This window comes from Armigeres subalbatus, chromosome 2, assembly GCF_024139115.2.
Source record: "Armigeres subalbatus isolate Guangzhou_Male chromosome 2, GZ_Asu_2, whole genome shotgun sequence".
NCBI classification, from domain to species: Eukaryota; Metazoa; Arthropoda; class Insecta; order Diptera; family Culicidae; genus Armigeres; species Armigeres subalbatus.
Window position 1 is genome coordinate 84,754,485 of NC_085140.1, and position 27,304 is coordinate 84,781,788.

The 27,304-nt window shown below is 40.6% G+C and overlaps 1 protein-coding gene and 1 pseudogene across 4 annotated transcripts in view; one reads left to right on the plus strand and one right to left on the minus strand.

Moving 5' to 3' along the window:
* LOC134209659 (uncharacterized) overlaps positions 1-27,304 on the minus strand; it is a 90,330-nt gene that overhangs the window by 6,337 nt on the left and 56,689 nt on the right. For all 4 annotated transcript variants that reach the window (XM_062685663.1, XM_062685664.1, XM_062685665.1 and 1 more), the window contains exon 2: positions 6,608-7,248. In XM_062685663.1, the coding sequence (XP_062541647.1) occupies positions 6,608-6,927 (320 nt within the window). In that variant the 5' untranslated portion in view covers positions 6,928-7,248. The remainder of the gene's footprint in view (positions 1-6,607; positions 7,249-27,304) is intronic.
* Positions 16,391-27,043, plus strand: LOC134215084 (elongation factor 1-gamma-like; annotated as a pseudogene).

Below are 27,304 nucleotides of genomic sequence, written 5' to 3' on the forward strand. Positions count from 1 at the left end.
AAAATCGTACCACTCGTGTCAATCTTGCCGTAACCCTCTACGCGTTTTGAAAGGACTCGAGAATGCCCCTGAAACTCGAACTACGCACATCACCCGATCCATCGTCGCCTTGATCAACCGTATCAGTTTATCCGGAAATCCCGCCTGGTACTGCCCCACGAACTCTCTTGCAATTGGTGTTAGTCGGCGGCATAAAATTTGGGAGAGTACCTTGTAGGCGGCGTTCAGCAATGTGATTGCGCGGTAGTTGCTACAATCCAGCTTATCGCCCTTTTTTTTAGATGGGACACACGACACCTTCCATCCACTCCTGCGGCAGAACCTCATCCTCCCAAACCTTGGAAATCACCCAGTGCAGCGCTCTAGCCAGTGCCTCACCACCGTGATTAAACAGCTCTCCTGGTAGTTGGCCAACTCCAGGGGCTTTGTTGTTTTTCAGCCGGCCGATCTCCTCCTGGATTTCCTGGAGATTCGAAGCCGGAAGTCGCATGTCCTGCGCGCGTGCTCCTAGGTTCATTACCATACCGCCACCGTTGTCTGCCATATCGCCATTCAGGTGCTCTTCGTAGTGCTGCCGCCACCTTTGGATCATCTCACGCTCGTTTGTAAGAAGGTTCCCGTTTATGTCCCTACACATATCGGGCTGTGACACGCGGACCTTACGTGAACGGTTCAACTTCTCATAGAACTTTCGTGCGTTATTAGCGCGGTACAGTTCCTCCGTCTCTTCACGGTCTCGATCTTCCTGCTGGCGCTTTTTCCTCCGGAAAATCGAGTTTTGTCTGTTCCGCGCCCGTTTGTATCGTGCCTCGTTCGCCCTCGTGCGGTGTTGCAGCAATCTCGCCCATGCTGCATTCTTCTCCTCAACTAACTGCTCACATTTGCCGTCATACCAGTCGTTTCTCTGATCCGGAGCCACCGTGCCTAGTGCAGCGGTTGCGGTGCTACCAATGGCGGATCGAATATCTCTCCAGCCATCTTCAAGAGATGCTGCGCCTAGCTGCTCTTCCGTTGGGAGTGCCACTTCCAGCTGCTGCGCGTAGTCTTGGGCTAGTCTACTGTCTTGTAGCCGCCCAATGTTTAGCCGCGGCGGACGACTCCGACGCGTGTTGATCACCGTCGAGAGTTTTGAGCGCAGACATACTGCAACGAGGTAGTGGTCGGATTCAATATTCGCACTGCGGTAAGTGCGTACGTTCGTGATGTCGGAGAAGAATTTACCGTCGATTAGAACGTGGTCGATTTGATTTTCCGTTACTTGATTAGGTGATTTCCATGTGGCCTTGTGCATATTTTTGCGGGGGAAGAAAGTGCTTCGAACTACCAATCCGCGGGAGGCTGCGAAGTTTATGCATCGTTGGTCGTTGTCGTTTGATACGGTATTCAGACTATCCGGTCCGATGACCGGTCTATACATTTCCTCCCTTCCTACCTACCATATAGAGGTTTAACAGACCTTACTGTCAAACCCCACCACACCCTAGGCAGGCGCCACAACTCGCAGATGGCCTGGGGAGGGATCATCAAGCCCTTGGACATAGTCCCTGCTGCCCCCAAATTCACAAAATAAACGTTTATTAAAATATGTGTTACATTATTCGCTTCTTTTTCAGTAATTTCTATTACTAACTACTTACATTTATAGTTTATTCCCGTACTTTCCTTTTTCTAAAGGTTGATTTACCGACGGCTTATTTCGTTTAATCCTCCTACAAACATTGTTAGCAATAATACAATATAGTAAAGCACATTTATCACCTTTTACGGATCTCAGAATTCACTATTCGCAGTACTCCCTCACTTTCAATAGTCTACGAATTCAATTTTTATAATAAACTTTTCTGCTGCAACTGACCAGTGCATGATGACGTTGGTTGACAGTTCACAGAGCTTTTTCACCAAGTCTTATTCTCCGGCGAAGCTTCTGATAATATTGTTTCGTCATTTTATTCGCATGTAGATGTCCGTTGCGATTGATTTCATGCTGAATGCAAAGAATATCATTGAAATATTCGGATCACAGCAATTTTAAACTAGAAATATGAATTTCAATTTTTCTTCTAACGCCTTGTAAACAAGCTCTGTGAACTGTCAAAATAAGTGAGGTTAAGTTAGAGTTTGCATTGGTCTATAAACTTTTAATCCACTTCTACCTAGCTGTTTTTTTTCAACTTGTTATGTTTATTTACTTTCCTACTCTCTTGCTCTCGTCATACTCACACATTCTACACGCCCGTTTCAAAATTTGGGCCAAGGCTTGGGTAATAGACTACAGATCGTGAAAAACCGTCAACGCCGTATTAACTGAGCATACCAGCCGTTTCCAGATCCGCCCATGTGCGGATTACTAGGCGTATCGAAATTCAGGTAGGCTCTGTAATCCTCTAATTTTTCCTCGCATCCTTTGTAGAGAGTAGAGCTACGAACCGGTGACCGCAGATAATCCACGATAACGCAGTCTTCTAGTTGGCCCATATGAAACGCTTCTTGATACTCCGGATCCACTGCACTGGAATAGCTTGGTCGAAGATGAAACTTCGTCAAATACCGGACTCCACACGATCGCTGCCACCATGCCACCAGGCGTTTTAGCTCCACCGATGCTAATGCACTCATTTTTCTTTTGTCCCCCGTCGATCTGCTTTTCGGGATTGGAGACCCAGTTGCACAACTCGAAACTGCCCTTGGAATCGACATATCTCGCCTCCTTCGTCCACATCACCACTTCGTCGATCGTATCTGCAACCTCAAGTTTTGCTGATGGATCATTCCAGAGCAAAAATCTCCGCTTTCTCATCTTCATCTCTGACCCGTAGCTCATGGTATATAGGGGCGATTATTCAAATATGACGTCTACTACTTTTTGAGATTTCAAGACCCCCCCCCCTCTTTCACGCTTTTTATATTCCTCATAAAATCTGTGACATCATTTTTGAATGACCCCATATCCGCCTATGTCCGCCCCGAATCCGATATCTCGCTCTTGAAAATTGCACCGGCAAGGCATATCTCGTACCTTCAGCAACTTGGAGTTCCGCGGCACTCCTCTCACTTCTGCTTTTCTGTTCTGCGGCACGTACCTTACCTTGCTGCAATCGAACAATAATAGCTCGAACAGCGTGGATTCGCGCCCCTTCGCTAGGTATTCGGAAATCACGGTGCGCAACTCGTCGTATAGTACGGGATTTTTTCGGGAGCGATTATCCAGACCAATCAGTCGCTTTATCCATTTCGTTGCCTTCTTCTGCGTTTCTTTTGCTCTTCTATTTTCTTCCGACCTGGGAAGCAAGGCCACGTAAATGCCCGATTCTTTTAGTATGTGCAGCTCCTGATTATTCACCGTGCTACAAGTATGATGGCCGACGATTCCACTATCCGTAGTATTCGCGCCGGTCGGCCCGTAGACGGTCCATCCCAGCTTAGACCTAACTGCTATTGGCTCTTCCGGCCGTCCTATTCTCGACTCACTCGATCGGAGGTACAGGTGGATGTCTTTCAATCCGATCAGAATCTGCGGAGTCGTTTGTGGAACGTCTGCAATCAGCTCTTGGATGAGCATTGAATTGACCAAGTGCGTAGTTAAGCCGGCAGCTTCCAAGTGATCGGCAAGCTGTTGAACTACTATTCGGAAGCTTATGAAACTTGCCAACCGATCCGCCTTCGGTGGGGCTGCGCTGCGAACTTTCGACAACAGCATGTTGAGAAGTCTCTCTGGCCTGCCGTACAACATGCGCAGTGTCTCCATGATCTTCGGGACCGATTTCGGTAGCAGTAACCTACTCCTGACCGCTTCCAGCGCCTCTCCTTTTAGGCACTCATGTAGCCGTGCCAAATTTTCCACGATCAAAAACCCGCACGCCTTCGTCGACGTCTCGTAGCTACTGACGAACATCGGCCATTCCTCTACTTTCCCAGAAAATGTTGGCAAGTTCCTTGATAGGAACTTGCGAGCGGATAGCTGAGCCCTCATTGGCTCTTGACTTCTAGTTCGCTGACCTTCTTTCGCTCCTGCACGCGTTCAGAACTCTCCGAACTCTCTTCTGCTACTGAAGTTTCTTCCTCGCAGATACTGTCTTCTTCAGACGACTCTTCTTCCTCCGATTCTTCATGCCCCTCCGACTCTACTACCTTTGTAGTCTCACGTACTGATTTACTCTTCTTCTCCTTTTTCGGAACCTCCGGATGTCCAAATGGCGTATCGTCCTCGACGCGCCCGATCATGAAACTCTCAGGCAGACACGAAGGACCTCCGATTAACTTCTTTGTGAGCTTTTCAGTCGCTTTTGGTGTCAACTATGTTGAATGTTGGACAAGTCTAATGTTATGTGTACGATGTTTATAATCCCTTACCAGCCCTGTGAATATGTTGTTGTCTATTGTATGTTGAATGTAAATAGAAGTAAATAAACGACCACCGCGGAGAGCGAATCGCTTGTTTTTCCGTCCACTTACGCGTCCGAAATACCCCGTCGGGAGTTGTGTCGGTTCCGCTGTGTACCGTGGGAAGTCTCAGTGATAACTTCCCACAGGTTATTGGCCTAGCGATAGTGGAGAAAACGGTAGATTTCGCTAAAAATAGTGTGAAAGTTTGCCAGCGGACGCTACCCTTTGTGCTTGTCGTTCGGCGGGAGCAAATTTGTTGAACAAATTTTGTTCCACTCGTTAGACTGTGACTGTAGGGGTGGTAAATGCAGCAAAAATCGTTTGGAAGCAAGTGAAAACAGCACCTCGTTTGGTTGACATTTAGTAGGGCTGGTTAGGCTGTTATCCAGTTGTGTCGGTACGAGTTCAGAAGCCAAAGCGTGTTGGCCGTATTGAAACTGCCATTTTGTGCCGCGAGTCAGGCTACGGGACGTAATTGTAGCAGTGGTGATCGAAGTGACTGTGTGTGCGCGTTCGATTGAGTACAGGTTGCGCCAGAAAAACGATCGGAATAGAAATAAGTAAGTACGATTGCGCGTTTGGGTAATAAGAATTACCAAACGTGGAAGATTAAAATAGAAATGCTTCTGATCGGTGTCGACTTGCGGCATACGGTTAACGAGAAGAAACCGGAGCCAGTGACTGCAGCATGGTCGAAAGAAGATCAGAAGGCTAGGGCTATGATTATTCTTAACGTCGAAGATAATCAGTTGCCGTTAGTGAAAGACGCCAAATCGGCGGTCGAAGTGTGGAAGAAACTGAAGAAGTACCACGAAAAGGCTACGGTTACGTCGCGAGTGTCGCTTCTGAAGAGTTTTAAGCCGGTTAAGCAGAAGAAGATAATCAAGATGATATCTTTTTGCCTTTCTCGTACAACAGCATTCCAAAATCGAACTTTTTATAGAAGTCTCGGAGACTCATGATGTTTACCAATCGAATCGGCTCGTCGAACTGAAAAAATGTCTGTCAGTCCGTATGTATGTATGTATGTGTCTGTGTGTGCGCACACGAAAACCGAAAAACACCAAAAAAAAAAAAGCCACTTTTTCATATAGTAATTCTTAACCGATTTTCTCGCAACAAGTTGCAATCGACGGGGGACAAACCCTATTTGATCACTATTGAATATAATCACGATCTTAATTGCGTCATTGCGTTCAAAAGTTATGAAGAAAATGGTGTGTTGAACTACATAAGCTTGGTTGATTGATTCGCTATACAGCGTTTGCAAGAGCCGTAATGTAAGCAATTATTTGTTTATGTTTATCACACTAAAGGAAAACCAAACGATTGAATCGAGAAAGGCATCGTCACCGCTAGGTGGATTAATCTGGTTTTTGAATAATAAAATTATTTAGAGCTTTGTAATGGAATGTTTTCACTTGTCATAAGATGAGTTAGTACTATCCTATTTAATTCCACCACTTGATTGTATGTATTGTGCCTTGCAACAAAATGACAACTTTTTTGATCGTTTTCCAAGGTACTCTTCTTCTTCTTCTTATTGGCATTACGTCCCGCACTGGGACATTGCCGCCTCGCTGCTTAGTGTTCTGCCACAGTTATTAACCGCGAGGTTTCTAAGTTACCATTTTTGCATTCGTATATCATGAGGCTAACACGATGATAATTTTATACCTAGAGAGATCGCGACAATTTTCAAACCGAAAATTGCCTAGACCGGGACCGGGAACTGAACCCGGGCACCCTCAGCATGGTCTTGCTTTATAGCCGCGCATCTAACCGCTAAGGTAAGGAGAGTCCAAGGCACTCATAGATGTTTAAAATGTATCCGCAGGACAAATAGCACTTGCTATTGAAGCATTTATCGCCAGAATCCACCACGTGGCGGCCAAATTTTCGAAAATATCGGAAGAGGTTTTTTTTCTGGAGGTATGTTTTTCTTGGGCTACTATCTGGCGCTTATTTTTCGTTGCGACTAAAAATAAGCACAGGAGTAGATTTTTCTATGAACGGTACAATAACTTTACATATACGTATTTCGACCTCAACACTCAATAGTAACGCCCTCTTTAGTGTCTCGTACTTGACTGGACTCAACAAGTCATGCGAGTTATACACCATTCTGAGAAGATTTTTTTCTTCTGGCACAAGACGCTTCTTTACACTACACAAACACGTTTACGTCCTAAAAATCACATTGTACGACAAAACTAAAACTCACCTGACAAAAATCTCGAAATTATCCTTATCCACGTCCCGCACTACATACTTCCCATCGACAACAGTGGTCGAAGAAACCGCTCCATTAATCATGTGCGCCAGCTGAGTGTTGGAGTCCAGCACCGGTTTCTTCTCGGCACGCACGCTGTAATTTTCCTTGTTTCCCAAGATCAAAAAATCCACATACAGGTCCGCGCTAGAGTTAGGATCGTCTCCCTCGGCATTGATCTGCACTAAGGGAGGTGCCGTTGGTCGTTGCATATTAGCGGCGGCCGCCTGATCCCCGCCGTTCTCTGCCGAAGTGTTGAAGGGCCGTCCCATCGCACTGTCGATAACCGCCGTCACCGTCCGTCCGTTTGCGTCTATGTTTGTTGCGAGCGATTTCCGAGGCTCCTCCACTGCCACCGTGAGTCATAGACGACGTGTGAGTGCAGGCAACACCCAATGCACCCACCGGCACTCGATGGGCAGAAGAGCACGAGACGAATTTCCAGCTACAAGCAAACTACCGAGGACAAACTTTGGACGTCTCGACGAAACCGCGATTCAGAATTGACTGGCAGAACGCTGTGATATTTTTTGTTTTGCGTGGCGATGTTATGCCCACGCGAATCGTAGTGACCGGTGGTGTGTGGCGGAAATCTGCGAAAATAAAACAGACGAAGAAAATTGATAAAAATGCGTTTATCGATTAGACGAAAAAAAATTTATGTCGTGGAACATGTTAGGTTAGAATGTATTAGGTGGCTGATTTGATATGAAGTTTATTTAGCGAGTTTGGTGACTATATGACTGTATATAAGATAAAGTTCAATAATTATTGCGCCTGATAAAACAGAGTACCGTAATCCGGAGTTAAGTTGATCGACCAGTTATTGTATATTGTACCTTACACGTTATTTTTGGGCTAAATAGTATTTATTTAGCTTTATTTCGAAGCCACTTTTAGATGGATTCAAATAACTTCTTCTTCTTCAATGGATCTACATTCCAACTGGAGTTTAACCTGCTTTTCAACTTAATATTCTATTAGCATTTTCTAAGTTATTAAATGAAAGCTTTTCTATGCCAGCCATTGCATGAGTATGTATCTTGTGTGGCAAGTACAATGGATACACTATGCCTAGGGTGTCAAGAAAGTTTCCAACATCCGAAAAAAAATTCTACCTCCTGAGAAAACCTGGAACTATCAGGGAATTCTTGACACAATCAGGGAAATCAGCAAAATTCTCATTCTCATATGAACATGTTTTTTTTTATTCATTTAGGGTGGGTGTGCCGCCATACATAAGAACAACTATTTTTTTTAAATATGTGAAAAGCATGTGAGTGGACTTTATATATCAAGCGAAATGTTTTACGTCCTGCGCCTTAGAACAGCTGTTAAAACCACAATAAAATTTGTTATAATCCTCAAAATTGATTAATCCATAATAGGAACGCATGCACCAGTTGTGGCACTATTCTTAATTTTGGTTCCTTATTTGGCAAATCCCATTTTCCCATTGGCTAAATTGGGACCACTAGTGCGTTAACTAGTACAAAGGCCATCAAAAATTAGTGAAAATCAATTTTTACAATTATGCTTTGCTTGTTTTGGGGGAAATCAAAGGTTTTATCGTATCATATGGGTATGCTTTATCGATATGAACTTGGTTTGCGGTGATTTGATTGGCCATTTGGCGTATAAAGCACAAGTGTAACAAATGGTGCTATAGCCACGATTGGTACATCTAGCCCAGTGGTGCTCATCTAGCGGCCCGCGGGCCGCATGTGGCCCGTTGAGGTGGTAAATGCGGCCCGCGGAAGCATTTTATTTTAGTAATAAAAAAAATCATTATTCATAGGAAAACGTAAAGGTACCGAAAATTAGTGTCGGAGAGATTCTCCCAGTACCATTACATCGTGCACCAGGAGAACCTCTGCGCCCAAAACGTGGGATTCAAAGATGTCATCAAGATAGTTAATTCCATCCGATCACACGCATTGAACCATCGAGAATTTCAGACATTTCTAGTGAACACGGATGCAGAATATGGTGACCTATCATATTATACTAAGATACGTAGGCTGATCAGGGGAAAGGTGTTACGACGCGTATTTGGTCTTCGGAAAGAAATCGTCGAATTCATGGAGAGAAAAGGTAAACCAGCGAAGTGTTTCAATAATGCGGAGTGGATGGCAGATCTGGCTTTCTTGACTGACATAACAACGCACCTGAACTATTTGAATTTAAATCTCCAGGGTAAAGGTAAATTGGTGCACAGCATGCTTAAACAAATCAGTACGTTTGAAAACAAGATCTTGTTGTGGGAGAAACAGATGGAAATTCTGAATTTTGCCCATTCCCCAACTCTCGAAAATTGCATCGTGTCGTCGACAAAAAAAATACGTTGAAGCTCTCCAAACGATGAAAAATGATTTTGCTCGGAGATTTGGAGATTTCATGATAAAATTCTAAAACTTTTCCCTGCTCCATTCAGTGTTGATGTCGAGCAAGCTCCAGATAATTTCCCAATGGAACTCATTGAATTACAGTGCGATACGGAACTACGAGAAAAATTTGATCGCCATGATCTTCTGAAATTCTATGCCATATTTATTCCGGAAGAGCGCTTCTCAGAGCTACGAAAACATGCTCTTTTCGTAGCTTCTTTGCTTGGATCCACATACATTTGTGAACAACTGTTTTCCGCAATGAAGCAAGTAAAGTCAAAAGCTAGAAATAAGATAACTGATGAACATTTGGACAATTCCTTGCGTATTTCGACCTCTAATCTGAAGGCTGATCTTGATAAGCTTGATCATGAAAACTGTAAGTGAACTATGCTGCCGCTAACCGCAAGTCGAGCACATCTGAACTTTCGGCCATTTTGAGTAATTATCATATTTCACTTTATTTTCACATGTACTATGCGTTAGGCTATTCTATGCGAGAAGTTTGTTCTAGAAAAGTGGAAAAAAATACCAAGTCAAATTGTCCCATATGGAAAAGTAATCGCAAGTCGAGTCACTTCGTAGAATGGCATACAAATTGATCATATTTGTTCAATACATGTGCTCAGAACACCTCTCAAATACAAAAACAAATCATTTCGAAAGAAAAATGCGGAAGATGTGGTTGGAAGTTAGGTTGAACTTAAGATTGATGCATAGAGGAATATCAGTTGCATCAGTAAATTCCAATATAATGTGTTGATACTTGCACGTTACATATACACTGACTCCACAATCCAATTGCTAACCAACATGCAAATTTGAGTGACTAATTATTGTTACAAAATGACCCATATATGTTGGGTCAGTGTAGCAAAAGTTCTTTGGAATATGTTTTAGTTTATGATAATAAAGATTTTTTAAGGTGATGTTTACTCCCCATTTTACTTAATAAACAACGAACTTACTATTGTGAAATCAATGGGCTTGGAAAATTCGTTCAAAAACGAACGAATGCTTCGTTTTTAGCCCACAGTGAGGTTTTAATTTCGGTGCACCGATTGATGTTGCCTCGATGCCGTGCTGCTTACTGCACGAACAATGGAAGAGGCAAATACAAAACATTCATTTTATACATTGAAAGAGGGGAGTTTTGAACGTGGCATCTTCACAAGCCGGGTACTGCCGAAGAGGCATCGTTCAGAAGGGAAGCGTGAAATGAGGATGCTTCCTTCGTTCATCGGCAGTGTTTCATATGCGAGTGAGTGTTGTGTAAATACAAAACCTCATTAGCGGGAAAGAGAGAGCTTGCGTTGTACCCCTCTCTTTTACACATTCATTCCAACAGAAATGCGCAACTCAGTAGAAGTGAGGCAAGAGAGTTAAATATTCTCTGCACAAAGGGGTGCTTGATTTCACTCTCCAACTGTTTAGTACAGCAGTGCCATTTGGAGCGAGGAAGCATTCTTCACTAAGCACTTTGAAACTGTTCTCTCATGAAGCTACCTTCCTCGGGAGTATATCTGTTGCTGAAGCATCGGTCCTCATCTTCATTGCTTCATTCATCCAAGCCCTGAAATCATTCTAATTCCTCACCCAGAGAATGAGTTGGATTTTAACTGATTTACTTCAGGGCTTTGAAGCATGTACACCTTGTATTGACATTGATACTACATTACCGACTTTATATTATGCCTATAACTGACTACCATCACGATATCACGAAAATCTGCGATGTGGGCTTTCAAAGCATCCAAGAGTTTCAAAATGTTCAGATTGGATGCTTCATTATGTTTGTTATTAGATCATTATAATTTTTTTTTACAAATTTGACCTTTGCTCGACGGAATGTGACTGACTTGCGGTTACTTTTCACATTGAGATGAAAAGTAATCGAAAGTCAGTCACATTGTTATTTTCAACACGGCAAGTGAGTTTTTCACTTTCTAGCCACTATGATCCATTAAATATTCAAACAATTTTTGTTGTGTGACGTTTAGAGCTGATTAAATTTACTTATACACAATTTTTGACGATAAAAATTACAAAAACTTTGCAAGCGGTTTTCTTATTTGCACGTTTTTACAGATGTGCTTGACTCGCGGTTAGCGGCAGTATGTATATTGTATTGAAATGCGACAAGTTTTTTTTTCTTTCTATTGATTTTCAAATACATTTAATGTGATATAAATCTACATTTTGTTGTTTGTATATTTGATTCATTTTGAAAGAAAAAGCATTGCTTAACATTTCAGGAACATCTACTAGTAACGAGTTCTCAGAATAAGCTGTTATATAAATTTAAAAACCTCATTGCGGCCCGTGGCATTGGCGCATAATTTCATTTTGGCCCGCAGCAAGCGTGTACCTGAGCACCACTGATCTAGCCTATTTATTTGGTACACGATTAGAAATAAGTATCTAATATTAGGTACTTTTCACTCAAATCGGGGGTTTAGTGTGAGAACCCAAAATTAAGAAAATTGTTCTTGAAATTAAGTAAAATTTACTTAATATTAAGATAAATATACTTAATTTTGAATAGAAACTAACCAAAAGTTAGGTAAATTTTACTTGACTTTTGTAAACATGAGATTATTGTGGATTTACTTGACCAATGGATTCGAAGGTCGGTTCACTTGCCTATTTTAAACGTTCCCTTTTCCTGCAAGGTTTGCCAAACTAAATAAATGTTTGGTAGATTACCTTGTTTTTTGCTCCTTGTCTATCAAAACAGATGTCAAAACATTGGAAAAAGAAAGAGAAATCCGAGGGAAACAGCAAAAACCACGTGGCAGACTTGTTAGTTTTGGCAGATTTTACTATGAAGACGGGTGTGAAGGTGAAAACGGCGATTTCAACGACCGTTCAAGGAGCGACTATTTCGAACGGTCGGGTCCAATAGGGAAATCCACGTACAATATTTAACCATACATTAGTGACGACCAACATGGATTTATGCCCGAACGTTCCACTGCCACATATCTTTTGTGCACATCAACAGCAGCATGGTGGATCGCAGACCTAACAGCAGCTTTTGACAAATTGAATCATCGCATAGCTACTGCTAATTTGGATCGCCTAGGAATCAATGGTTCTCTCTTGCGATGGTTTCAGTCGTATTTAACCGGTCGCAGCCTTACCGTGGTTATTGGAGATCATCAGTCGAACCATTTTGTCGCTACCTCAGGCATTTCTCAGGGTAGTCACCTGGGACCACGGATATTTCTGATCTATTTCAACGACGCCATTCTGACAATCAAGAGACCACGGCTTTGCTACGAAGACGACTTCAAACTGTATCTCCGAATTTATTCCATTGAAGACTGTCACTCTCTGCAACGTCAACTGGATGCCTTTGCAAGTTGGTGCGTGCTTAACCGCGTGTTAACCCATCTAAATCTTCGGTAATCTCTTTCTCGTGGAAAAGGGAAACAATAATTCACAAGTATATCTTGTTTGACACAGAATTTGAACGAGCACTGGCGGCGCCAGCTATTGTTATTTGGTGGGGCACTACTTGGCGCCAGAACAATAGTGTGATGGCATCGTGTGGTGCCCCACCTCTGTCTCCGCCAGTGTGAACGAGTAAATCAAGTTAAGGACCTGGGAGTTATTCTAGACTCAAAACTCACCTTTAAGCAGCATGTTTCCTGTGGGGTTTGAGTATATTACCATCAGCGAGTGATTATACATTAAGGTGATTATAGAATGAAGCCCGTGGTGAATTTCAAATTCACCACACGTTTATCTACATACATTTCCTAAACCCCAAATCTGGCGTAATAGTTTTCGTACAGTGCCGAAACTCAAATTATGATTGTTCAGCATAACTAAGCAAACGATCTACCATTATTTCAGCCCCATACACGTTATGGTTCTTTCATCTCGTGCTCATGAAAAAAATATTGGAAAAGCACGTGGTTTACAAAATGGCCGATTTCTGGCTTCATTCTATAATCACCTTAACACCTCAGCGTGTCGATCAGTGCGCAGCAAGCCATGACTCGGCCTCTTCTGGTCAGACCTCCGTAGCGTGCACACGCACCCACGGAGAGCTGCCGTCATTGCATTTCGCTCCGGCCATTTGGGGCCACACATTTTGGCGATCCTGCCAGGTTATTTGTTGGATCCTGACGCTGATATCAAAATGTGAGTTGAATTCAATTGGTAATTTGATAATATGTTAAAATATCTGATGATTAAAAAAACACAATGCAATGGATTTTTATTGCTACAAAGCGCGTCTGGGAGAACGCTGCAAAAGGGATTGTAGTTTGGAAAATCACAAAGCGTGTCTGGAAGACCGCTGAAAAATGGATTGTGGTTTGGAAAATCACAAAGCGCGCCAGGAAGAGCTGGAAAATGGTTTGTCGTTTGGAAAACCACAAAGATGCGTCTGGAAGACCGCTGGAAAATGGTTTGAGGTTTGCAAAATCACATAGCATGGGCAACCGCTGGTTTATGGTTTGCAATACCACAAGGCGTGTCTGGGAGGCTGCCGAGAAAAAAAGTTGACAATCTAAAAAATCTTAAGGTGGGTCACAGAAGCATTTATTTTGGTTAAAATAAATTTAGTTTGAAATGTATAACTTAGCGATTTTAGTGTACATAAGACTACCAGTTAAGCCAGTTCTATCGTAATCTGAGATATATGGAGATCTATCGTATGCTACAAAGTTGTTTAAAAGGCTTAATATATTATCTTGGGGTTATTTTGGAATTTACTGACTTAGTAGTCGTAGCGGAATTACCCGTCGGATGAGATATCCAACATTCACGAAGCTCCAAAAATGTTGCCAGTATTCACAAAGTTTGGAGTTATTGGCTAATAGTACTGGTTAACATAAGTCTAAAATTTAGGTATATACTTATGCTATCTCATTTAAGTATGATATCTCTGCGAAATGTTAGATAAATATCATCCCGAGTAGCACACATGCCACATATTAGTTACTGTGACTCATATGCGACCAAATCCAGTCACATTGGAGTTGCTGCAACCAAATCGATCTGAACTGTGCTACTAGGGATATCCTAGGCCGCATATTCCCAAACTACTTGTGCATGCGACCCACCTAGGAGAATCGCATATTGCTTGCGACCCTCCGCAAAAAAAAAAAGATCGCGTTAGATTGAACAAACCATTAAGAATTGCTTCATACCCCATCATTATATTACTTTGAATGGATTGGAAATAAATTGGAATTCGAACGGATTTGGATTAGATTTTGGTTGGATTTGATTGGAATGGATTTGAATTGAATATGGATTGGATTTGGATTAGATTTTGGTTAGATGTGGATTGGATTTGGACTGGATTTGGATTGGATTTGGACTGGATTTGAATTGGATTTGGACTGGATTTGGATTGGATTTGATTTAAATTTGGATTAGAATTTCACTTGATTAGATTTGGAACGGATTTATATTGGAATGTGGCTTGGATTTGAATTGTTTGGATTCCATTGTATTTGACAGAATCTCAAAATTTATTGTTCTCCATTCACTACATAGATCCAAATCTAATCCATCCAAATCCTTTTTTCATCCAAATCCAGATCCAAATCTTTTTATCGAAATTTAACTTTTACATACCTTCTCGGCTACTTCGACATAGAACATTATTTTTAACCAACCACTGCCGAACAAATTACGCCAAATTTGGGCCTCTCAACCGAATGATGGCCGTTTACAATCAACACTGCGAAACTATTGACTTAACAATGTCTCGGCATAACATTAGACAGTATTTTCAAAGAACAAACATTACAAATTCAGCAATATAAATTCAAAATCAAAATTATACATCACTTTACTAAAAAAACCTATTATTTAATTATACTCACAAAAACAAACATGTATATGTATATGTACTAGTCTACGTTGGTTGACGAAAATAAAATAAAAATAAATGTTCTAATGGCTGTGATAGATTTGTGGGACAAAATAGGGACAAAAGAATGAATCAAGATTCGTCTTTCGCAACCCATCATTGATCAGCCCACGACCTCCCTGGGAGTCGCAGCCCACAGTTTGGGAACACATGTTCTAAGCGGTTGTTAGCAAGTTCAACATCGATATGTTGAATGACAGCATGCTGGTATTACTATATATAAAGCTGATAGTTGGATCTAATGGACGGTATAAGATATTTAGATTATTGCTACAATACAAAATGTTTTTGTGAGATCAATTTACCAATTTAGTTCTACATTTAAATGATACAACCTATTGACTTGCATTTCGTTGGTCTGCGATTGAAAACCAGGATTATCAGACAAGTTTATTTTGAAGTTCAGTTTTTAAAGGAAATCATCGGTTTCTCAAAAGCAATATGTTCATCTTCGTCTCGCGCAAATAACTTTAAAAAAAATCAATGCGTTCTATGCTAGAGGATTTTTTTTTGCCTTTTTTAATGAGAGAAGAAGGGAAATGTGGGGTTTGAGTATATTACCATCAGCGTGTGATTATACATTAACACCTCAGCGTGTCGATCAGTGCGCAGCAAGCCATGACTCGGCCTCTTCTGGTCAGACCTCCGTAGCGTGCACACGCACCCACGGAGAGCTGCCGTCATTGCATTTCGTTCCAGCCATTGGGGGCCACACATTTCCTATGTTGTCAGCAAAGCATCAAAGGTTTTGGGTTTCATCTTCAGGATTGCCAAAGAATTCACGGACATTTACTGTCTAAAGTCGTTGTACTGTTGCCTGACTCGTTCCGTCATGGAGTACTGCTCGGTCGGTAATTATCTAATACATGCATGCATACTATAAAAACGGCGCCGAAAGAATTGAATCCGTTCAGCGTCGTTTTCTGAGATTCGCATTGCGCAGATTAACTTGGCAAAACCCCTAGCTATGAAAGCCGTTGCCGTTTGATTGATCTGGAACCTCTTTCCAGAGTTGCATCTCTTTTTGATTTTAACTTGTCCCGCCAACTACGTTTCGGAAGGTTTTTCCGGATAATGTTTAAAAGGAATTCGTGAATATATTTCTAAATGAATGATTCGAAGAATTTCCTCATTAGGTAGATTCTGAAGTAATTCTTAAAATTCATTCTTTTCGAAGAAACATTGAGGAGGAATTTAAAAATGATTTTTAGATTTATTTCCGAAGTTGTTTCCGGATGATTTTTCAAAGAAATCCCAGCTAGTTAACCTGTCTTTAGAGCCCTGGCCTTCCTCGCAGCACTGCACCACTCTTTCCTTCCTCTTCTTCCTTCCTTCCTTCTGTGGCTGTGCGGGCTTACCGGGAGTATCGCTGGGTGGCTTGGAGATCTTCCTCGCTTCTTGCTTCGTTACAACTCGACCAATAAGAAGGGCGATCGACTATCAGCGGAAACAATGCCGGATTGGGCCGACTACGGAACCAGGGAATTACGGCGGTTCTTGCTGGGGTTTTCAACGTAAAGACCGTGGGGTTGTCCTCAACGCCTTCTCTTGTCCCAAGTACTTTCTCTCTACTCTTTAACTTCCAACTTTGGTAACTTTGTAACATCCGTTCGCTTCAAAATACTTTGGAATAGTGACCGCATCCCAGGGTCATGACCTCCTTTTTCAAGTCAGTGACCTCATCTCATAGTATCGACCCAATTACGCCACCCCTTAATGGCTACTTAACGAAGATACTTCAGGCCTTCTGGTGTTGGGTTGGAGGACTATTGTGAGTGGTTGGATGCGGTCTTATAGGGTGGTGGAGGCTAATCATGCCCTGCTCTACTGCAGTTGCTAAAGTACTGGGAAAACCTACGAGACGAGTTTTACCTGCCATTCACAAACAATTAACGCATTAGACCACATTTTCAAAAAAAAAAATCGGAAACACTCATCACTTTTATTCTAGAATTTTTTGAGAAATTCCTGGTATGATTTCTAAAAGTGTTGCTCAAGGAGTTTCCGAAGTGGTTCGGAGGTCTTAGGATTTTCTTGAAAGAAATTAAAGAAAGAATACGATGTGAAAGTATTGACCAAATGTCTAAGGGAAATTCCGAAAGAATTGCTGGAAGAATTTTCGAAGGAATTACTGGATTCATTTCGGGATGATGTTTTGAAGATATCCCTCCGGGAATTGCCGGAGTTCCTAAAGGAATTTTCGAAGGAATTCCTGTAGAAATCTAGGAATTTCTTCGCAAATTCTATTTCGAGTTCCTTCCTAAATTCCTTTAGGAATTGCTTGAAAATATATTCAGGAAACTCCTTCAGAGAATCTTTTAAGAATTTCTTCAAAAATACCATTGTACATTCTTTAAGGTCACTCCTGACGGAATCCAAGTTTCAAAGTGCTCGCGTTTTCGGGGGCACACCACTCGATACGGAAGCAACGCACAACTGTCATTTTTGTTGATTTAGTTTTGCTGCGTCGCAGCATGCGTGAAAAAATAAAAATGACAGTTGTGCGTTGCTTCCGTATCGAGTGGTGTGCCCCCAAAATCGCGAGCACTTTGAAACTTGGATTCCGTCAGGAGTGACCTTAAAATATTCTTCCAGAAATTACTTGACGAATTCGTTTCGAAAATTTATTCAGTTTCTTTTAATCCCTTCATGAATTCAATCAAATTTTTAAAGAATTAATTCGTAGATTATCTTTGGAACTATTTTAGAATTTCCTACAGGAATTCCTCTACAAAATTTGTGAGGTTCAGATTCTCGCTGCAATTCGGCTGGTCGGTCTTCCGTTGGCTACTAACGTCGGAGTGATGGGAGACTATTCGGGGAAAACGTGTGTGCTCGCGCCGGTGGTCGTGTTAAGAAAGAGGCAGAATCATGGCATGCTGTGTGCTGGGTGGCGAAACCGTAGAGGCGAATATTGCCTAGCGGTGGGTGGCTTGGTGGGTGGTCGTTATGCTACTTATGCAATGACACCACTTACATCTCTATTTTTAGGGTATTCATATTGCACAGATATCTATATCACACATCCCCCCTCCACTATAAAAAAGTATATGTCTATCATTATCTTCTGATTAGTATAAAGATTGTAACTTTTCCTCGATTTTGTTTGTGTTTTGTTAAAATAAATTAGAATTATTATTTATTTATTTTTTTGTGATCCCCAATTTTTTTTTATCATTTTTTTTCAACGGGACATTTTGGACATTTCAAGTCCTAAACTGGTGTCTACAGCAATTTTTTTTTATGGCAATTTGAGCCGTAACCGATGTAAAGCACATTTTCAAAAATTATGTTTATCAAAAAAATGTAGGTGTTCCAATGTTCTATCAGAAGACCATGTGACATTGCAACTCACATATCGGTGTTATCATCACTCTTAAATATAACTTTTCCAGTGGTCCTCAAGAACTGATTATGTCATTCCAAATGATAAACCGATGGATTAATCATTCTGTTATTCTGTTATTATCAACGTATCCCCAGGCCGATGATCAGTCACAATAACAAATTGTCCAGTGTTCTCCCAAAACACCATGTGACAATTAGAGCCACAAACCGATATCAAGAATGTTCTTGATATAAAATGAAATATTTGTTCAAAACCATCCAAATGTTTCGTTGTTCTAGAACATTTTGTAGCAATTCAAGCCACAAAACCGATGCCAAGATTTATTTTTTTTTTTCGAACGTATTCAAATAATCATGTGACATTCCAAGTCACAAACCGATGTCATCTTATCAACATTTTCTCCGGTGTCCGTTCAGAACACCTTGTGCCATTTCAAGCCACAAACCGATGCAATCTCATCAAAAACATTTCCGATGTTCTTTCAGAACACCTTGTAGCCATTTGAGCCACAATCCGATGTCAAACATATTTCCTATCGATATTCCATATTTTTCGTTAAATAACTATGTAGTTGTTCCGGTGTTCTTTCAGAACACCTTGTGCCACTCCAAGTCACAAGCCGATGTCTATTTTTAATTAATTTTTTTTTTGTCATTCCGGTGTCCTTTAAGGACACTTGTGGCATTCCAAGCCACAAACCGATGCAATCTCATCAAAAAACATTTCCGATGTTCTTTCAGAACACCTTGTGACTTTACAAGTCACAAACCGACGCTATCTTGTCCACATTTCCGGAGTTCTTCCAGAACACTTTGTAGCAACTTAAGCCACATACCGATGCCAAACATATTTACGAATTATATTTTTTTAAAGTAACCGTATAGTTGTTCCGGTGTTCTCTCAGAACACCTTGTGACATTCCAAGTCACAAGCCGATGTCATTTTGTCATTTCGGTGTCCTTTCAGGACACTTGTGGCATTCCAAGCCAAAACCGATGCAATCTCAGCAAAAAAAAACATTTCTGATTCATTTCATTTCTTTCATTCACATTTCAATTCGTTCATTTTTTTCCCGTTTGACCGCATAGTATTCTCGAGGGTCCTGAACATGCAAATTCTAGAATTTACCTGGTAGGATCGCCAATGTGAGGTTCAGATTCTCGCTGCAATTCGGCTGGTCGGTCTTCCGTTGGCTACTGACGTCGGAGTGATGGGAGACTATTCGGGGAAAACGTGTGTGCTCGCGCCGGTGGTCGTGTTAAGAAAGAGGCAGAATCATGGCATGCTGTGTGCTGGGTGGCGAAACCGTAGAGGCGAATATTGCCTAGCGGTGGGTGGCTTGGTGGGTGGTCGTTATGCTACTTATGCAATGACACCACTTACATCTCTATTTTTAGGGTATTCATATTGCACAGATATCTATATCACACAAAATTCACCAGAAATTATTTTGGGAGCTTCTCCAGGTATTTCCTCTAGGATTAATTTCGAAATAATCTGGTACACATTTCAAGCCTGGATCTTCAATACCATTACTCAACATTAGCTGACTTAGACCTGAAAACAACCCGTCATCAATTCTGACTTTGAATAATATCAACTAGACATGCCTACAACCTCATTAACTCAATATCATCCAATACCGCGGGAGAATTCTGAGGATAGTGCAAAGTGGGGAAAACAGTAATTAATGCCTCTAGCTGATAAAATTAGACTCCATACAATAATGCCATCCCTACATGAAATCCCTTCTTCTTCTTATTGGCATTACATCCCCACACTGGGACAGAGCCACCTCGCAGCTTAGTGTTCATTAAGCACTTCCACAGTTATTAACTGCGAGGTTTCTAAGCCAGGTTACCATTTTAGCATTCATATATCATGAGGCTAACACGATGATACTTTTATGCCCAGGGAAGTCGAGACAGTTTCCAATCCGAAAATTGCCTAGACCGGCACCGGGAATCGAACCCAGCCACCCTCAGCATGGACTTGCTTTGTAGCCGCGCGTCTTACCGCATGGCTGAGGAGGGCCCCACGTGTAACACGTGTTCTAAGATATATATAAATTCCTCGATAGCCTTAAATCGCATCCCATCCATTTCCATCTCGGGATCAACACCATTTGAATTGCCACATTGTCTGCCACTTTTTGACAAAGTTTATGATCAGTCCTATGCTTTCAGTCTCCCGTTTAAAAAGCACGAAAGCCTCTTCAACTGCCCTGCGTTCTACACCAATGATGTCAATTTCAACCGCAAAAATCAAAGAGCACGTAAGACTTGTTGATGATGGTTTCGTTTCTTTGCACACCAGATCTTCGAATTGCACCTTCCAGATATGAGAGCGCATCACCATGCTTCATTCCATCTATCGTCACCAACGAACCGGATGTCTCACCAGATATTGTTACGCTTGATTAGGATACAGCCTAACGAATCATCCAATTTGCTTTGCAGGAAAGCCATGTTCTAGCATTCTATGTATGTCACAGTTCGTTCCGTTTCATTGAGTCATACTCTGCCTTAAAATATGCAAACGGGTGATAAGCTCGCAAATTGTATTCCCAGAATTTATCAAGGATTTTTCGCAGAGTAAAGATCTGCTCCGTTTTTGATCGTCCTTCTTGAAAACCGCTTTGATATTCGCCGACAAAGGTCTCCGCAAACGAAGACAGGCTGCTAAACAAACTATGCCCAGGAAGTCTAGAATGTTTCTCACCCAAAAATATCCTTGACCGGACCGAGAATCAAACTCGCCATCTCCGGATTGGTAATCCTACGCATTTGCTTAACTGGAGACCCATTTCCTCATCCTTTCCAGTTAATTTTGGCAAATAACTAGTTTATCACTAACGTTTGGAAAATAATGTAGGGGAGGAGGTTGTGGGCACCGTTCGGTTATGGGCACCCCTATGTATCTTTTGACAGATAAGAGATGCTGTCATTCTGACAACCGTCATTTGTTTGCTATAATAGCATGATGTTTTGTGCTCAATATCAAACCGGATGGGCATCTCTACTTTGAACTAGAAACAAATAATTTTTTCGTACAAGAAAAACAACACGAAAGTTTTTTTGGCCTTTTTCAAAGTGTCATAAATTAAAGGATTTAATTCAAAAAGTGAGTTCTAATGCGTATTTACACAGTAAATTTAATCTATTTTGAGGCCCAATGTCGATTGCCATCAAAATTTTAGCGCGATTTTTTTTCTTCTCGTTCCAAAAAGGCTGCGAAATTCGGTTGTGGGCACCTTTATTGGTTCGGTTATGGGCACCCTCATTTTATTGATAAATCATTCAATATCGTTTTACTTGTCCCTTAACTTATTTTTAAAAACGTTTTAAGGCAGTTTTTATAATTAGTTTGACATAATTGTTCGAAATAATGAGTTTATTTAATATTTTTGTTCTTTGGGCATGTCTAGTCATTATACACACACTTTTTGGAACAAAGCGTTGACCGATTTGACCATTGTTTCCTACTGAAAATTGGTCAGATCGGACTATGGGATCAAAATTTATGGCCAAAATATTATTTTTTGAAATGAACGAGAAAGGCACTATTGCCGCTAGGGTGATTAATCAGGATTTTTTTGACTGTGATGCATACCAATAAAACGTAAATCAATGAAAAATTAAAACCCATTTACCTAAAGTGCTATTTAGACCTTTCTTATGTGATTTTTTTCAATATCCTCCTTAATGCACCGAGGGAGGCATCATCACTGCTAGGTGAATTGATTTGAAATTTTTAGCGTCTCCTGACTTTTAGAATTAATAAACTATTCCTTGTCTTTAAATCTGGGTGGTTTTTATTCATGCTTCTTTATTTTTAGCTAAGTTTTCAAGGGTGCCCACAATTGAACCACGAAGTGAAAATGTCCAAAAATGTCAAATTTTCTAAATTGTCAATATTTTTTTCTAAATCGATGAAATCATATTAATTTCTTTGCTAGTAGTAAGGTTATAAGTTTAGCTTTCGATTGCTATGCAAATGTCTACATAAGATCAACCAGGGCCAAAGTTATGGACCAAACACAAAAGGGTGCCCACAACCGAACCTCCTCCCCTATTCGTACACATTCCTTTCAAAGAAATTTAACGCAGAGCTAGCAAGAATTACGAAGCCTAATTTACCTAATCCTGGTGGAACACCTTAGGCTTTTTTAATCAAAACATTAAGCTTTGTGGATCAAAATTGTTTTTGCTCTAACTATAGAACGTATCAACCGATTTTGAATAAATTCAATATAATAGGTAAAATTCGCCAGCGATTACAACATCTTGCAAACAAATTCAAAGAGGTAAAATTATTTGAAGACAGTGTGATATTCAAAGCAGGTAGACAGATGTCATTTTAGCAATGAACTGAAATCTAAACAAATCAATAGCTTTTTAGTTCGTTGAACTGAATCGATTGATTGATTATATAGCCTTTCAGAATTGGTTTCTTGAACAAGAGAAACAAAGGCATCACAAACAGGAACTGGAAATAATGACGGAATTATAGGTCTGATAATGCTAAACGAGAATATCGATTGGATAACTGGTCTTTATGTGCAGTTTGAATCACCGATAAGATAGACCAAAGGGGATTCCCTTCTGTAACGATTTATCACCACAGTGATTATAGTAACATTCTGTTTACATTGCAATTATTTATCTATGGCGTACCTTTAAATTTAGCACCAAAATCTTTCAAAATATTCAATTGATTTCGATTGACGCTAATGGCTTTGGAATTCCCATGTTGAATGAATACTGCCGGATTCCCCGAGTGTTCAAATTTCACAAGGAAAAGACCCGACATTCATAAAGTAAATATATAAAATTAAAGTGGCTTATTTTTTATGTTAGCTTACAAAACAAGTGTTCCAAATCTTAAAATTATAACCTGCACTCATAACAAGTGCCAATTGGCGCTTGTGATCAAGATTATTGCTGTCTTGTAAGCAGTAAGCAGTCTGGACGGGTGCGCGGCATTAACGAGCGATAGCATTTCGAGTGCCATATCAATTCTTGAACGATAACGTCCAGGCAAAAGTACGTCGAAGATTAAGATGATATCATTGAATTGGCTTAACGTCGTTCGAAATTTTTATTATACATATTGGATATTCTATTTTTGAGCAATGATGGATCACAATTTTGGGCTAAATTTGTTTTTCTTGGTTGATATCAAACTTTAACATTATTTCGAGAAAACCTATGTAATTCTTGACTTTTAAGCAGATTGAGATGAACCAATCTATCAATGAAAATCGCCATAGTAAACAAAAATCTCTAATCATAAAAACAAATTTGCATTTCCTGTTAGGCAATATAACTCACGAGTTATTTATAAAATTTTAAATAATATCTACCAAACCCTTGCGTGATCAAAATACAGATATTTTTATACCTGTTGTGAGTTACCATTTACCATTGCGATTAGTTATCAGTGTTGGGAAAACCTCAAACCTCATGGAAACACGCCAAAATCAACCCCACCCCCAAGCAATATATTTCGAAGTTGAGATGGACCAAGCAAAGCTAAAGCCCCAAACGCAATTCAGCGGTACGGCGACGGAAACGGAAAATTTGATAGAAAATATATGGACTAACTGTCAAATCTGACGTTTCCGTCGCCGTTCCGTTGTATTGCGTAGGGGCCTTAAGGCTGGAATTATAGAGCTTAGGTGAAAATAGTGGTAAAATAATAGACAGCATGTTAGGGGAAACCAAGCTTAATCGCATTTAGATAAAACATCTTTTGGTGAGTCAAAACGCCCTTGCGACGACACTAACCTACGATGTACCACGCGCCTCCACGCGCTGACCATGTTGTTTAGCCGACGCATGTGCAATTTGGTAAAAAGGCGTTTTACCGTGAGAATTATTAATTTTAATATTTTATTATCATTTTTTTACAATTTTGGGGTGCTATCTGCTAGACATGGGAGTCTCCAGTAAGCCTTGTGAATAAAGGCGAGGATTTCCAATCTGGAGATGGCGAGTTCTATTTTGCTCATCACACAATATGCATACTCATGCAATGAAAGGCATATAAAAGCTTTTAATTAATAACTGAGAAACAAAATTAGTAGAACACTATAGTGTTATAACTTATAAGTTGAAAAGCAGGTCAAGTTCCATTTAGAACGAGAGCCATTGAAGAAGAAGATCAAATAGCTATGTTCTTTAACTGTTGAGGTGTTAACACGAAAAAATATGAAGGAAAATTGGCATATTTAAGACATTTAAGTAGTATTTACTCGGCTAGGGACTCTAGCCAAGGGCATATTTCCCCCTTACTTTCCCTATGCACGATTAGACTCATTCGTTCAAGAACGAATTTTTCTGAATCCAGTTTTGTTCCACTTCGTGTTTTCTAGGTCATTACGACCATATTTATTACTGAAGCAACGAGCAGCTGTTATATTTTTATTCTATAGATTCTATGCTTGCTGTGACGAAGCAAAGCTAAAATAAAAATATGACTGCACAGAGAGAAAAAAAATTGTGTTATTAAGAATAAAGCGTTCTCATTTTAAAAGTTGCTTAGTTTTGGTAATTTTGATTAACGAAACATTTACTGTGAGAGTAAAACTCATATTATGAAAATTATTTTTTAAGCAAAACATTGTAATTTCAAAAGCGAAAAATTTTCAAATGACAATTTGAAAAATTTCAAAATGAATCCAAGTTTTCTTGAAGTTTGGCAACACTAGCTATAAATTAAACGCAGCAGGCAACTATTCGAGCTGTCAAATTGTTCCGCTTTTTTATCAAAACATTTTATTTACCTGTTTTGTTGCTGCTGCCGAAATTCATCATTTTTTCGTTTCTCCGGTAAATTGTAGTGCGCGTGGAGCTTGTGGAGGAAAATTGGTTTGTCAAGTTCATCCGTCATCAAATTGGGAGACAGAAAACGAGAAAGGCATGTCAGGAGGATGCCCTCCGCGAATTACACTAATTAAAACGGTACTGCTACGGATGTCGGCACCACTGCAGCAATATATTCCGTCATTTTAAAAAATGTAAAGAACTGGTTCGGCGTAAGGAAAATTTCTGAAACGTTTGCCAATGCATATCCCATCTGGCGCGGAAAATTGCTCGCAGTGCTATTCTACGATTTTTTCCTTTTTTGGGTTGGTCGGTCAGACCAACAAGAGCGAAGCCTTCCTGAAAAAGTTACCACTCGAAAAGGTAAGGTGTTTTACTTTTTTCTATACGAATAATATAATATTTGAAAAATATTTGAGTCCATTGATACGAATTCATTACAGGTTGCTGACCGAAAGCAACGACAAAGCATGATGAGCCGCAAATGAGCCGCTCCGTGGTAAGACGAGATTGCCGAAGTGCTGTCGTTCCTGTCCCTGGCCGACCATAAACTGCTGCCGGCTGTGCAAGCCTGAGCTTCCCAATCATCGGTATCATTCGGTTCCAGAAGAACAATTTCGAGCGTGTGAGCGAGTGGGAACCTGAAGGCTACATTGGGAGTATTCATTAGACCTTCCTGGTAGGTGAGCGTCTGACATTGGCAAACATCGTGGTTTCCTGAATGCCTACAAAACCATCATTCTGGGCTCCGTTCGGAGGCGTCACCCATTGATTCACAACGGTCCTGAACCAGTCGTAGGTAAAGGCCATCGTCACTCTGTGTGCCAAGGTGGCCAAATTCAAAACCAAGAAGCTTTCCGAATTCCAGGCCTAAAGCGGAGGAGCTGGGCAGCAAAAAGAAAAGAAAGAAAAGAATGAATCAAGGCCGCCCCTGCTAAAAAGGAGAAGGAAGTTGAGCCGTTTGAAGAGTTGGATGCACCACCGACAGTCTGTGGTTCAACTTTGACGATTTCAAGCGATGCTACTAGAACAAAGATGAGGTCAAGTTCATTCCTTACTTCTGGGAGAAGTTCGGCTCGGACTACTCCATCTGGTACCTACCTAGGTTCAAATACCTAGGTGACCAAGGCGTTCGTGAGCTGTAACTTGATCACTGGAGCATTGCAGCGGCTGGAAAAAAATCCCAAAAGGCGTTCGCTTCCGTCTATCTCTTTGGCGACATTTGGGTCGGGCGCGGTCAGGAACTGGCATTCATTCCACCGCCCGACTGGAAGAAGGATTACGTTTACGAGTGGAAAAAACTGGATGCCAACTTGCACGAAACCAAGGAATTGTTGAAGCACTACTTCAGCTGGTCCGATGCCGATAAGCGAGGCCGCATATTTGACCAGGGAAAGATCTTCAAGCAATCGGAACATTGCAGATAATGTGTGACCTGATAGAACGTGGTCCTAATGGAACAATAAAGCCCCCTGTGAAACGTAGCGGAACGGCAGAATTTAACCCCGTGAATAAACAGATCAGTTGGCCAAAAGGGTGCAGAAAGCAGCTAATGATACGGGGAAAGGACAAAAAGACATGTCTGCAGCGTCTATCCGGGTAAAATAATGCACTTATTATAAATTAATTGCAACTTATAATATATAATATGATGTATGATTTTAGATACAGCATAGTCCGGCAAAGTTGCGATGCATCGCAGTTGCGGGATTTGCATTTGAGGTAAACGCCAGCGGTAGCGACTCGTCATAATCGGGATCTTCCAGCAATTAAGAACTCATTCGGAGGAGATATAAATATGAAATAATTATTTTAAATAGATACATATGTCAGATAAAATAATAAATAAGTACAAAGAATAAAATTAAAAGCACACAATTTTAAAATATTACTGTCGATTTCAATATAAAATACACATTAGTTTTGAAAGCAAATTGTTATTTTGAAAATAAAAAACACATGTTATTTTGAAAAGAAATTGTTATTTTAAATAGTAATACACATTTAGTTTTGAGGGAGAAATGTTATTTTGAAAAGTCCGCTCTTGTCAAAGTGTTCACCGAAGTGACATTTTTTGCATTGGTAGATTCAACAATTCTATACTTTCTACTGAAAATCACTAACTCATTTTCTTAATTTTACCAACGTTTCTTTTATTTTTACCAACGATTTTTTTTTGTGTGTGTTATT